Source organism: Perca flavescens, chromosome 9 (assembly GCF_004354835.1).
Source record: "Perca flavescens isolate YP-PL-M2 chromosome 9, PFLA_1.0, whole genome shotgun sequence".
Classification (NCBI taxonomy): Eukaryota; Metazoa; Chordata; class Actinopteri; order Perciformes; family Percidae; genus Perca; species Perca flavescens.
Genome location: NC_041339.1, coordinates 10,455,314 through 10,470,500, shown reverse-complemented (window position 1 = coordinate 10,470,500; position 15,187 = coordinate 10,455,314). Strand labels below are relative to the sequence as shown.

The 15,187-nt window shown below is 40.5% G+C and overlaps 1 protein-coding gene across 5 annotated transcripts in view; it reads left to right on the top strand.

Moving 5' to 3' along the window:
* btbd8 (BTB domain containing 8) overlaps positions 1–15,187 on the top strand; it is a 36,212-nt gene that overhangs the window by 12,480 nt on the left and 8,545 nt on the right. For all 5 annotated transcript variants that reach the window (XM_028586962.1, XM_028586964.1, XM_028586963.1 and 2 more), the window contains 8 exons: positions 42–138; positions 951–1,039; positions 2,198–2,300; positions 2,788–2,970; positions 3,083–3,253; positions 12,433–12,562; positions 13,522–13,583; positions 14,420–14,966. In XM_028586962.1, coding sequence (XP_028442763.1) covers positions 42–138; positions 951–1,039; positions 2,198–2,300; positions 2,788–2,970; positions 3,083–3,253; positions 12,433–12,562; positions 13,522–13,583; positions 14,420–14,966 — 1,382 coding nt within the window. The remainder of the gene's footprint in view (positions 1–41; positions 139–950; positions 1,040–2,197; positions 2,301–2,787; positions 2,971–3,082; positions 3,254–12,432; positions 12,563–13,521; positions 13,584–14,419; positions 14,967–15,187) is intronic.

Here is a 15,187-nt window from a genome sequence, read left to right as displayed (position 1 = left end):
GAAAACAACTTGACCTGTATTTGGTGTCTCCTGTTCCACAGTCAGGTGGTGTTGGCAGCCGACATGCTGGGTTTAGAGGGGCTGAAGGATGTGGTGGAGATGGTTCTCTCCCGAGACTACTGCCGCTTCTTCCCCAAGGTCAGCTATACATAAGGAAAACTAGCGGATATAAGAGATGAAAAAATAGATTTCATAGGCTTTTTACCTTTCTAAATGTACCAAGTAGGTTCACATGTGTAGCAATCTCGGTCTTATGGCGATTTAGCCTCTGGTGGCCAATATTTCTGTAGTCAGTGGATATCTGGATAACGGAGTCAATACTTTTGGTGGGTGTTTTAGTTACAGACGACATTTCGGCCAATCTCTATAAACATATATCTGCATATGAATTATTCATCCATCTTTGGAATAAAAAAAAGTCAACAAAATCAAAAAATCAATAGAAATTGATACACATTTCTCCTTTGTATTATTATTTTTTATATACTTATTCATCTTTACTTTGTATGATGTGATCCCCATGCCTTGCACTCTAAACACAAAGTGTCATTATTGCACCCAGTCAAATGTTATTGGTTCTAAATTATGGTTATTGTTTTTCTACTGATAAGTTTGCATTCATAGTTAAGGTATATCAGATCTTCAGTGTAGTGATCCCTTGTAGTCCAAAACAACAGTGATATAGCAGTATGTGGAGTATCACAGCTGAAAACCGCAAGAACAGATCCAATTTATATTCCTTTGGCTTTACACTTGTTGATTTTGTACAGTGCCTGCATGCTCAATGTCAATAATAATGCTGTTTCACTTGTTTGAACAGCTTTTCATTCCCATTTTACCATGTGCTAGTTACTTGATGTATTGTTTTTCACTCCAGAGCCCTCAGTGCATCACAAATTACTGTACTAGTCTAAATTCCCCTTTTTCTTTTCCCCTCATTGCGTTGGCAGCCAATTGACGGTGTTCAGAGAACAGTTCTCGAGTGTCTGTCCCTCACGCATGCCTTAGGCCTCCAAAACCTCCACATGCTGTGTAAGAGGTGAGTGTCAGTTGTTGGTTTTCTTTAAAAGTTTCACAACTTGTAAATATAAAATACATTATGTACATAAACATTTGGAAAAGTCACTACATTTAGAATTAATTGTCCTAAAATTAGAATTTTTGTCAAACCTGACCTTAAACGTTGCTTTTGTAATAATAATAATAAAAAAGCATTCCAATCTGTCACCATTCTTGCCACTGCAGGTTACATCAGGTTCTTGTTGCTAGGTAACCAGCCTGTGGGTTCATATTTCTGTGTTATTAAGAAGCCTAGGGTTGTTGTTAGTTGTATAATGGAATTTGCTTTAATGTGATTCAATCCACCAGTAAAATGTTATATATATTGTGATTCTTTAAATCAATTACTCTTTAGGCATGAAAGAAATCTACAAAAGGCACTATTTATCAAATTTTTTTATTCTTGTTTTAACTTAAAATAAAGTTGAATTTAGTGAATCATTCTTCAATGTAAAATTGCTGTTTGGTAAAAGATACTTCATAGACACAATTACAAGTATATTGCATTGCATTGAGAAGCTTGCCTATACACTTCATCGGATCAGATTTAACTGGCAACCTATACGCTGTCATGTCTTTATATTTCAGTATGCTGCACAGCTTTTATCCCTTTTCTTTCTATTCATTTGTGTGCACAAACTCAAACATTTCACATTGAGTTCTCCAGTAGCTGGTTTTTCTGCAAGCTCTTGCGCTACTGCAGTGAGCATGCAAGACGTGTGTGAATGTAGGTCATGAGGATAGGATGTGTTGAGTGAGGCTGTGAGCTGGCTTTGAAGTGGTGAGTGTGTGTTTGCTGGGGCTTGGGGGACGTGGCCTTGCGATGTTGTCGCTGCTGGGTCTGATAAGTCACGCGAGTATCGTGGTGGCTCGAGCTGCGCTGCGCTGCGCTGCTCTGTGCAGCAATGCGTTACTGGCCTTGTCATCCTCACTCAGTCTGTTGTTCCCTCAAGCAAAGCTCTGCCAACCTCTGCTTTAGAGCCTCAGAGCCTGAGACTCCTAAACTGTTAAACTGCAGAAACGTAGAAAAGACCTCCATGAGTTTTTTTTTGACTGATTTGGAAAAATTGTCAAATTGCCCAGAAACTGAACTGTCAATGATCCAAAAGCAAAGATATTCTACGATGTGTATTTTCAGGTGGGTTGCTGATCATTTTGTGAAGACCTGGTGCGAGAGAAACTTTTCCCTGTTGTCCCCTGAGCTTCATGTAGCCTGTCTAACAGCTGTAACTGAAACCATGGTGAGTTCCCTCCTCCCTAAATCATCAGCAGTACTGTATTCATGTAATTTCACAATTATTATCAACCCATTCTCCAGTGTTTTTCCACAGGAAGGAAATTCGAAGATAATCTAATCAAAGATGACCTTTATTGAATTCTCAGTTATTAAAGACAGACTAATTTAGGAATATGATGTGGATGTAGATAGATGGGGAGTGATATAGCCTTGGAATTGATAATTGAATCTTGAGTCTGTCTTTCATCACTATCAAAGAGGTTGAGTGTATTATGTGAGTAAAGCAAGACAATCGACTATTGTTCACTTTTGGCAAGTATTGAGAATCAGAGCTGGCCAAGAACCATTACAAAATTCTGGGACTTCCTCCACTCATCAATAGGTCCTGGGCAGAAATAAAAGACTGCTTTCATAGAGGACTGTGTTCATTCGACTTTATTTTGTGTTTTCACCTAGAGAGTTTTTTTTAGTTGATAGATGTTTCCATTCAGACTGTGCAGAATGCAGTAACCATGCTCTGTGGCACTGAGCAATTGATTGGCAGTCTCCCAGAAGTCAAGTGGGCCCAACAGGTAAAGAGTCTCGCCACAGAGCTTCAGGAGGAGAGCCTGCATGTCATTGTCCAGCATCTCCCCAGAGTCATCCGCACTCAGGCCTTCCAGGACCTTTGCAGGGTAAGGCGCTAGTGTAGCCATGCTAATGCACTCTCCTTTACTGTGATGACCTTGCGACATATTCAGCTTCGGTTTCTACGGTTTTCTCAGTGTCTGTTACATGCCATTACAGAGGGAACAGTTTACCCGTGAGCCAACGTTGTTGAAAAAGCTGTGTTCGGCCATCAGAGAAGGTGTGACCGTGGACAACTGCTGTGATCTTTTCGCTGCTGTGTACAATCTATGTGGAGATGACATGGAAGAGGACTCTCTCCTGGAGAAAGGAGAGCAAAGACAAGAGAAGGTGAAATGAAGCAGTACTCTGTACTGAACTTTTGTCTTTTCAAAAACAGACATGATACTAAGACCATTAGGCTATGCTCAAACCTAACCTGTCTAGTGCGGTTTCCCAATTAGTCCTGTTCATAAAGGCCAGTTAGAACACTACCAATCAAACCTGAATGCTGACCAAACAACCACTAAAAAGATGACTTTTGGTCTGCTTCTAAGTAGGGCTGCAGCTACCGATTATTCCATCGATTAATCAAATCCGATAAGAAATACTTAGTAAGAAATACTTAGTAAACAGCAATAGTAAATATTTATTATTGCTGTTTACAAAAAAAAAGGATATACAAAAGACAGGTTTCCTTTTTTAGAAAAAGCAAACACATTTTCAGAAGCCTAATACACAGTGAGGAGAAAGAATAAAGAATGCAGACATCACTGGCATGATGACGTCACTCACGTGCATATTAAGTGGCCATGCTGGGAGGAGGAGCTGGTTTGTCTCAGGCAGCAGCTAAATTTCCAAAGATTAGTAGCAAACTAATAAACAGTTAGACTATAAACCGACAGCTTTCGTTTTAGCTTGTTGGTAAAACATGGCTATTTGCAGAGTAGCATGCTGTAGGCTAGTTGTGTAAAACAGCGCGGTGGACGAGAGCAGCAGCCATTAGTTACCTTGTGTCGGGTTCGCTCCGTGGAATGGTCGAGTACACTGGATGGTTTGTTACAGAGATGATGTAGCAGCATGTTTGCAGCTTAAAATGATCACAAACTTTGTCGCTTTCTCTCGCCTGTCTCTTCTCTTAGACCCTCGCTATTTTCGTCTTCCTTCATTTGTAATCTGGCCGTCAACCTCTTATGTGCTAGTATTACACTAGTAATAATCCTCGCTACTAATCAACAGAGAATATTTGAAGCTTCAGCAGGGAGAGAGAATGGGTCTGAGCAGCATGACTCGGGAGCAGTGTTGGGGAAGTTACTTTTAAAAAGTAGTGTTTGCTCATTACTCGTTACTTCTTAAAAAAGTAATCCTTAACTTAGTTTCCCCCTATGGAAAGTAACTTTTTACTTTACTCGTTACTTTTACGTTACTTTTAAAAGCAGGTGTCTCTGGCAGAGACTGAAGTTAATTATACAAAAGCTACCTTTGACCATAAAGCCAATCTATGGTTTATCAGTGTCTGAACTAGGCATTGCAGATTCTCTACTCACAGAGTGACGGCTGATTCATTATGAACGAGTCCAGCGCGGGTTGAATGCACATCGGCAGGTCATCGGCGTTACACAGTGTTAATCTGTAATGTCCATATCTACTTGTAGTACTGGTCGCGCAGCCACGATGGTCCGTGCATTGTCATAGACACATGCAGCCTCTTTTCTGGAAGTCCTTGCGTGTCCGTGCGACCGACACAAGTCCTCAGCGGTCAGCTGCGTGTAGCCTAGTCTATGTATGAGCCCATCTCCACGGCATCCATCTGTGAGGTTGTCAGCTTTGTGTCTGCCTGACACGCTCTGTTTGTAGGACGGCCGATTTAACCGCCAGTCCTCAGCGATGTAGTGGCATGTGTCACATAGCTCTCCGCTCAGAGCGCTGTCCAGTAAAAAGCCACGAAGCTAAAAACGCTCTCAAAAGTTAGTGTTGGCTGCAGCATTTCTCCGCTACTACCAGCCTCAGTCACGTACCTTGTGGAGCTTGTGAGCGCACAGCTCAGAAGGCAGTGTCGCTGTCAAATCTGTCCCTGGGAAAAGTAACGTTGCGCCGAAATTGAAAAAGGAACTACGTTTCGTTACCAAATTTTCAGTAGTAACGCGTTACTTTACTTTTTCCCAAAAAAAGTAGTTACGTTACTGTTCGGGAGGGACTCTAGACAGTGCCACACCAGAGGGTAGAGACATTACCCATGGCCGTTCACTGTGTTTACGTTCATTAAATCACCTGAAAATTACACCAGGCTGCTATAGTCCTCTACTGTACATCATGCTGCTCGGTTTGACTCAGCCAGACGGTTCTCCGTTCTCGGCTGAGATTGACGGCATAACGCTGCAGAAGAGAGACAAAATGTTGCAACATTAAGGATTCTGTTCTACCTACCTACTGAGCGAATATCTGAACAGTCGAATATTTGTGTCCAGCCTTATTTATTTGTGAGCATTGTGAACTCACATTTTACAACCACTAGAAAAGAGAAATTAAGCTCACAAGCACAGTGTACTGGCACTGCATTAGTCACTGGAATCAGAATAAGCCATAATGGCAAGTATGTGTGAACACATACAGGGGATTTGACCCTGGCTGTTTGTTGCTCTCAAAGTACATTCACAGAAATAGACATACAGCTAAATGCAAGGACAACAAAGCTGAACAAGGTAAACCTAAACATTTTGATACTACGTACCATATTTATGACTAACCAAAACTATCCGAATGGATAAGTTACCTGTAAATGTAACTTAAGTTTGTAATAACTCAGGTTGAACCCTAAACAGACTAAAATTATATGGCAATAATGTTTTTCTTTGTTCTTTTTTGTCTGGACCAAATTAACCAAACTACAGGTGTGGACACAGCTTTAGCTTTCTGTTACAAATGTTTGCTCTCTGTCAGTTTCTCTCTCTCCTTTAACACAAATTACATTTGAAAATCTTTTCTAACAACCATTATGTGCTTTCATGTGCTTTATTTCATTCTGGATGCAGGGTAGCATACAGCTTTGAAAGAGCAAACTCCATATTGACTTGGCATTTTAGACCAAAGCATGCACCTTGGGGTCAATATGTGTTTAGGGTTGGTCTTAATGGGTCAGCATGAGTTGTCCAACATGGCTTTGCAAACCTGCTCCTAATAAGGGACTGACGCTACTCTGCTTTGGTATGAAAGGATAAGCAAGGATTTCTATAATGACTATCAAGTTACTATAACATATTTATAACCCTGTAATAGTTAGTGCACAAAATAAGAGTGACCTCTGGGCCTTTTGGCTCTATATTTATTTACTCACAATCACAAATATGCATGTACATTATTATTAGCTTGTATACTAGGGCTGCAACTAACCATTATTTTCATTTTCGAATAAATTGTCAAATTTTTTCTCTATTAATCGATTAGTTGTTTGGTCTATAAAATGGGAGGCTCATTATTTTCCAAAGCCCAATGTGACGTCCTCAAATGTCTTGTTTTGTCCACAACTCTTAAGATATTCAGTTTACTGTCATAAAGGTGTGAAAATATTCACATTTATAAGTTGGATTTAGAGAAAAAAACATTTTCATTAAAAATGACCCAAATCGATTATCAAAACAATTTGTGATCATTGTAATAATAGTTGACAACTAATCGATTAATCTTTGCAGCTCAATTGTATACTAGGGGTGGGAATCACTAACCTGACTCCGCCAGATGGGTTGCTTCGCATTTGCTCAGCATATCCATCTGGGAACTTTCTGTTGGAGAACTTTTGGGAAGGGGCGAAAATACTGGTTAGCTGTGTGGTTAAACCATCTGTCTGTCACCACCTATGTTGGCGATAGACGGGCCAAAACAACCAATCAGATCAAACTCTTGCCGAAACCAGTCAGGAGAAGAGCAAAAACATCCTTTCCTCCAAGAAATCCCTCCAGTGCCGTTTTTTGCTCTTCTTTCAATGAAGGAATACTTTCTAATTCGGATAAAACTCACACCTAAACCCGCCTCAAAACCAATGCTGATTGGTCGGTCGTTTGGCGAACGGCTCCAAATTTTCTCTATCTCAAGATGCCAGACTGATCTGCGAGTAGAAAACTGGAGCTCGCCAGATCAGGACAGTCTCACGTGGCTAGGGAATCACAGGGTACCACATGGCACTAGGCCTGGGTATTGTACAAAAATTTTGATCGAGACTTTGATACCAGTTCCTGAACGATACTTTTTCTATACCAGTTTTATTTTTTTAAAAAATGCCTGCATGCCTCTACGACATGTAACGCTACACAGCCAATCACAAACATTATTAGAACTCGGTAGAAGCATGCTGCATTCTTATTGGCTCACTGATGCGGATGAGATTTACTCCTTAGGTATTGAAATTTGGTATTGAATGACAAGGCATTTTTCGATACTCGATACTAAGGAGGCAATTCGGTCGGTGCCTAAAAAGTATTGAATTTGGTACACAGCACTACATGGCAGACAATACCGATTATATCACGATACAGAAATTCTGCCATAATTAATATACTGCTAGACAATCCTATAACGATACATAACTCATAGACAGTTACAGTCTATGGTCTAACTATGAGTACAAAATTCTTGTTAAAAGGTTGAGAGCAGGTTTTCTCTTTTTATTCCAAAAGCCTTACTGTTAGAAAACAGCACAATTAACTTATGTTCAAGTTTCCCTCATTCATGTGTTTAAAGCGCCACCTCCAGGATCCATGAAGTTGCGACTCTGGGAGCAAGAAAACAGCGCCTTGCTTTATTAATAAAAATATTGATATCTGGCGCCAGCGTATCAATTCTTTTATCACACTAAGGACAATGACATATTGCCATATCTATATTTTGTCCCACCCCTATTGTACAGTTTCATGAATTGAGCAAATTAGGAAAATTAATCCTGCAGTTTCACCACTTCTGCCACACTATCTGGCATGTGGAATTTCATTTAGTACTGTCAAATTAGAAGGACCACATAAGAATTGTAACACTATATTAAGAAAATATTAGCTCTTTATTTTCTGTGAAGTATAAACAAATTATGAAAGATAGATCAAAGGTGTGTTCACTGCTCTCTTATTAGGCCTACATGCAAACATCAGGCAATGTGAATGTGAGAGAAAGCTATTTGTTCGTTTAAAAAAAAGTCATAGCAGTCAGGTCCTTGCCGTCATATCACATTGCCATACCTTGGCTTTTGCTTTTTTATGGCAACAGCTGACCGCTAATGATAGCTCCGTTAGCTTGCCTTACCTTATAAACAATACAATTGTAATTCTGCAATGCTAAACGAAAACATCCATCACGCCGAACAGCTATGCTGTAGGTCTTAACCGTTTCTGTTATCATATGTCAGATACTTAAAATAAGAAAAACTAGAACTGCAAGCAGTTATGACGGGGTCCAAGCCTCCCAGCCCCAGTCGCCCACGACGACCTGGGGAGCGTGCGAAAGCGGGACCCAAAGCATAACGGTGGGGAGGCAAGCGTCAGTAAATATCGAGAGGTGTGAGCCGCGAGGTCTGTGGTACGTTGCCGTTGTAAATATCCCATTAACATTGATTGAGTAAAAGGGCCGAAAATAGTCTATAGCCCCCTAATGGCCGATCTTCGCCAAATTTGGTACAGAGCCTCAGAGTGGCATGCCGAACGAGCATCACAAGTTTAATTTCGATAATTACTACGGCAGATAAATTGCAATCGCAATTGCATGCATTGAGTTATCGGCCAAAACACATGAACGTTGATTATAGCTTCCCCTAGTGGCTGATCTTTGCCAAATTTGGTGCAGAGCATCGTAGTGCAATCTTGAACAATAATTTCAAGTTTTTTGCTGATAGCTTTTAAGTTGGCCGAGATATGATGAAGTTCGTGTTTGGTAAGTAGCTAGGAAATTTTATTTGGTCGTAAAGTGTGCATACTTGAACTTTTTGAAAAATCTTTTGATAACTTTTGGTCAGGTATATCTGGAGATGCTAGGTACCAGGTTTCGTGCAGATTGATCGCATGGTCTAGGAGGAGTTCGCAAAAGTTGGTTTTGCACATTGCGCGATATTGCGAAAAAAATTCTTGGAGATGGGCGTGGTCATGTGATTTAGCTTGATTCAAGGAACACGGGGATGCAAGTGTTTCTAATGTGCGATGAGTAATGTCATAGGCAAAAACACATTTGACGTCATTATAGCCCCACCTAGTGTTCCACATGTGTAATTTTTGGTAGGTGAGGTCCATGACCAATTGTAAATCTACACTGTAAATGTAAAGTTGTTCACATTAGTGTAAGTGGTGAATCCAAATGTGGGTCCCATAGGCCACGCCCACTTTGACCAATCAGTACCCATCAGTACCCATCAGTCAGTAGGGATGGCCTCAGGAGTGGCCCTAGCCTCCAAATTTTGTAAAAATCCGATGAGCCGTTCATGAGATATAAACTTTTTGTACTTGTAGCGGCCCATAGTGGCCAATTTTTGTACAATATGTGGGGGACCTCACGGGGGTCATGGCAATCTAAAGTTTTGCGTTGATAGAATTTATTTTGGCCGAGATATGGCAAATTTGGTGTTTTCATTACTTAGCTACACAAATTTGTTTGTGCGTAATATGCACAATTTTTATCCTATAAAAATTCTTTTGATAACTTTTTTGTCAGGTCGGTCTGGAGATGCTACATTGCATTATCATAACAGACCCACCCTGTATCATCCATCATAAATGTTTACTGACATCTACTGGTCATAAAACTTAACTTGCCACATAAACCTAACAACAGCAATTAATTAACATAGTATAGAGTTTTGATTAGATATGCTTTATGTGACTTTCCCCTGGAAGAAAATATAAAGATGAAATGAAATGGCTGTCCCAGTGGCTTTACTGGTGTTCTACTGCCAACCAACTGATGCACCCAAAAGTTGCCCCCCTGCCTATAACCTTATAGGCTACTCAAATAGAAATACATAGAAAATGAAATATGTAAATACAATTTCTTTGCCTTAATTTTTTTTCTCCAAAAACACTGTTCTGTGGTGGTGGCATTTCAAATCTGATGTATGCAGTTGCGCTATAGGAGAATCAGTTGACACGCATCAAATGAGGCGCATCAATTCCAGTGTGTTTTGCTCTTCGTAGCTTTTAGAACAACTATGTTGCCACTTGCCAGTAATTTGGTGCCCCCCTGCTATAAGCCTTGTGCCCCCCTTGGATATTTTTTTAAGTGCCAACCATGGATGTGGCGCCGACACTGATGCTACTTACTTTGAAAACTTTGGAAACATTGTAGCCTACTTCTACATTTACCTAACAGAGAAATTTTACTGGTTACATTGCCAATTCAAATTTTACTCATTAAATATAACAATTAAAATACGATGCATTATTATTCAACTATTCAGCATTATATTAGAGTTTAAAACTCGGGTTAGGAAAAAACAACCAAGTCGTGGCTACTCGTGGTCAGAAAAACAGATGAAATACACAATGTTGATGTATTAGTTTCTAAATCGTGGTAATGTCAGGTATTTTGCCAGCGGTAATGTTATTAGTGGTATACATTTGTATGGTAAACACAATTTGAGTTTCATTGATGATGCTGTTCCTGTGGCTTTCAGCTTGTGCTTGTTGACTCAAAGGAAAGATAAAAGAGTCAGAAACAAGAAATGCACATAGCGAGATATTCATTAACCGCCGCGGTAATAAAGTAGAGCATGGTTTAGCGGAGGTGTTTTGCCTGTGGTAACCCGCTGCTGACGACATGCTTGATTCCGCAGAACCCCTGAAGCCTCGCCTCCTGCTGCTGCACAGAGCTGTTTGATTGTTTATTCAAAGTTTATTAATATTGGGCGCCTGTGTAGCTGGTAGAGCATGCGCCCATATAAAGAGGCTTAGTCCTCGATGCATGTCATTCTCCTTCTCTCTCCCCTTTCAAGTCTAAATTGTCCTGTCAAAAATAAAGGCCAAAAAACAGTTTATTAATATTGAGCGTGTTGCATCTCCAAATTGCACAAAATTTGACATTGCACATTCTTTGGTCTCCAGCAATATACCCGCCAAGGGTAAAGTAGATCACATGAACAGTTCTTGTGATATGCAAGGACAAACAAACCGCTCTCCAATTATAGTAATAGGAAGTAGATGAGCTCTGCAAATGTAATGTTTTTTTTAAATTAACTTTATAATTAACTATATAAGTATATGAGTCTTCAAATATGCATTTTGTGAGTGTCAGTTATTAATGGATACAGATACAAGTTTAAAATTAGTGTGAAAATAGAAAGTGTGAAAATATTAGTGAAGCTTATTATATAAACAGTAATTCAGCTTTTTCAAGTTATACATGAAATAGCTTCCTTTGGTCTGTCTAAATTTAAAAGTGCCCTATGGATTTTTCTTGTAAACAAAGAAAGATAATGTTTTGTTTACAGACAGTGTTATTCACCAACATGCATTGTGTGTAGAACAAATTTGTTGAATTTGGAATTTCAACACGTTTCCTACGTCATAAGACATTTGCAAAGCCATTTGTTGTAAATTCAGCAGGTTTACTTGCTTGCAGTTTTCTTCCCTGCCTTTGTTGGCTCATTGCAGCATATATTGGCGTGTTGCCGCCACTTGTAGATCAGTGGAATAGTGTGAAACCATTGGCAGGACTGTGTATCGTGTCACCCCCATGTGCGCGTGCACAAGATAAACAAAACAGGGACACACTCTTTTGCGCAAGTAGAGATCCACAACTTGACAGGTTACCTTTAACAACACATGACACATGATGCACCACCAAGTTTCATCAAAATTGTAGCAGTTATGGTTATTCAGAACTAGACATTTTGGCCTTTGATTGAAGCAAATTAGTTTATTTAAATGCCAGAATGCATAATTTCTCCAACTTTCCAACTCCATTCTAAATATAGATGTAAGTTGATTGTATTGAAGAAAGACATTTATTGAAATATTGTATAATGACATGTTGGCATATGGTAGTTAAGTATCTGTCAAACATTTAAGAATATACCGACTAACAAAATGTATTGTGTGAGCAGGCGGATTAAGCTTGTGAGATGACTTCAAGGGGAAAGTGACCCTGCTGCACATGTTAAAGCGCATAACCCCCGTAAATACCGTACAGTATGGCAGAATGGATTAGGCTGAGGGAGACTGTGACGTGTGCCAGCGGCCTTCACTAATCTGGCTGTGTATCTGCTGGTGCGGGGTGTGTGCCCAGTGCAGTGGAGGAGGTAGAGATAGCTCCGCCCTCCCTTCCAGCCATGTTTTTATAATCAGGCGTGGAAACTGGAGAATGGGCATCAGCCGCTGACATCACTGATTTCACTCAAGGGAGCTCAAGTGGATTCTGCAACAGACACAGAGGGGGAGGGAGGGACAGAGAAAGAGAGAGGGAGGGGTATTTGTTGCCATGGCGAAAGATTCTTCAAGCAGCTGCTGATTCGCTTGTGCTGTAGCGCACCCCTTTCCATTCTTCTCTCTCCTCTGTTTCACCGCCAGCCGTTCAGGCAAGAGATTTGTACGCTGCGCGGTCGGCTTTGGACTTTCCTGCTTCAGACCTTTTACGCGGTCCGCCACACGCAGGGATGGGAGACCCTGTCTTCAAAACACAAAGAAAGGATACTAGCAGGTAAGGAAGGACATTCTTGCTATGAGCTCTGTTTTTTTAGTCATATTGTACATATTCATGCTGTGGTGTGTGTGGATGTATGTTTTTTTTTTTCTCCCTAACCCAGCCTAGCGCTGAAGCAGTGGCTCAATAGAGATGAACCGAAACCCATGGAGCATATGCTGTTGGCTGATGTAATACTTAATGGCTTCTTTCTACACAGCTGCCTGGCCACTACTGACCCATTAATTGTTTAGCCAGTGATGTTCTTATACATGTTGCTTCATGTGAGCTACCTTTTTAACTGTCCTGGGCTGAGTGTACGCTAACATGGTAAATGCACAAGACGCGCCATGCTTGTTTTAATTGGTGTAAGTGAAAGGCTGAGTTTCTGTCTTTTTGAGTGTGCACATGATAAGACACACATACAAATGATATGCTGTTTCTTCACTGTTGAGTTAGTAATGTGTTAAAAAAATGCACTGCATGAGTGATTTATTTAGCTGGTATCAGTGTGTGCCTGTTACTGGTTCATTTCTTGCCAGTGAAATCGGATTCCAGGTCTCACATGCAAACATAACACATAACTGTGCTTTAGTGAATACTGAATTGAGTACATTTCACCTCATTTGCTTTTGATTATTATTTATAGGTTCTGAAATTGTTCTTGCATTAAGGATAGAAATGGCCATGCTTTGTTTTGAATAGTCCTTGCCAGATGTGCCTAATCAGTCCATTGATTTAATGTTTGTTTCCTAATAGTCAAAGGGTAAACAAAGGGTGTGGAAATGAGAATTTGTGAATGAAAAGAATGGCTCCTCTTGCTCACATAATGAAGGACCTAGGCAGCGTCTTGAAAGAAATTGGTACAGCCCTTTTCATCTGTGTTAATCTTGGATTTGAATTGCCTGTTTTGCCGGAAAAAAATACTTACAGGATAATTGATATTCTTCTGTCTTCCTTTTTTCCTGTTTTGACAGATGCTATTGATAAAGGGGACAATCGAAGACTTGGTAAAAAGCCTGTATTCACTAGCTCACAGGTAATATTATCAACCATACATTATCATTTGTTCGTTTATTTATAGTTTTTTTTTTATTTTTGTATCAGAAACAAAACAAATCATTAAGTTTTATTTGTAAATCAGACCTCTGGTTTTGCCTTAGCTGAGGATGTGAATTTATGAGGCTGTTTTAACTCTGATAAATCCATGTAAGTTTGTGTAATTCCTGACAGTGATTACAGTCTTTGGCCAACAGATGCCATATGTCATAAATGCCCCACCCTCACAGCAAAGAGATACAGTATAAAATGCGCAGCAGGGCCCCTCTAAACAGATGTATAACTAAGATAAGCCTCGCTGAGGTGATCCAGAGAAGGATTGCCAAGATGTTAGGCATGAGTGGTTTGATACAGTCAAAACAGGAACTTTGCCTGTCCAAAGGCTTTTTGTGCTGATTCTTTGAACCGGCTAAATGCAATTCACTTATGTAATTGTTCCAATGACACTAAAAGGCAATTATGAGTTTCCAGTTTTCTTTAGTTAATTAGCAAATTTCACAAAGTGTAGTAGAACAACAAAAGAAGCACAATTTCTTCCCAATAACTGCTAAAAAAAACAAACAACAGAAAGTAAGAAATCAACTGTTCGAAAAGTCGAGGACAGGATATACAGTAATAGGACTTTGGTTGGCTGATTAGACTATAAAGCTCTCTTTGTAGATGTGGTGTTAGTCAGAATTTTTTTGTAGTATGCTCCAGTGACTTGTGGTAATGTGCACTAATGTTATTCAGTTTAATTTAACTTCCCTCTGTGTTTTTGCTGATTAATCCTGTCTTACAGTTACGTGACTAATGTGGTTATTTTTTTTCCTGCAGTCAAGGGCTGTAAAATGCCCTTCATCTGCACCTGAGAGTCCGCCTGTGCACAGGACCCAGAGGGTGTCCGAACCTGCAATTTCTTCCTCCCGTAGTGCTGCATCAGCCATGAAGTCTGATGGACTGGGGACAGCTAACAAACCAGGAGATGGTCACACATCCAAGGCAAAGAATGTGAAGAAGCCTGGAGACCGGAGTGTAGCAGCGAAGGCAAAGACCGCATCAGCTGGCTCACCAGTTGTCAATGGCACAGGAGCTGCAGGGCCCAGGCGGGATGGAGCCAGTGCCAATGGCCCCAGAAGCTCTCATGGGGCTAGAGAGCAAGAAAAGAAGCCAAACCCAGGTGCACGGCCTAAAACATCTCCCCCGAGCTGCACATCTACAAGCCAGACGGGGGTAATGAAGGCTCAAAAGAGCTCCACAGGAAAGACTGACATTGGCATTATTGGCAGCACCCAAGCTCAGCCCAGCGCTTCATCCACATCAGGCAGCGCCTCGCCAGAGACCGGTGCCAGCAGCCCTCGCAACGACACCCACTCCATCCCAGGTTTACTCTCTTTATTGACTTCTTAACATTTCATCATTGTGACCGACACCAATTACAATGTAGGTAATCACTGTAGCCAAGCTGAGTTGTCAGCAAGTCAGCTCTAGGCATAATACTGTAGTAGAAATATGGAAGGACCTGCAGACTAATTAGTATGATGAATGTTGTGTTATGGCCAAGAGGGATTTTTGGAAGACCAGGGCAGTGTCATGCATGAATGT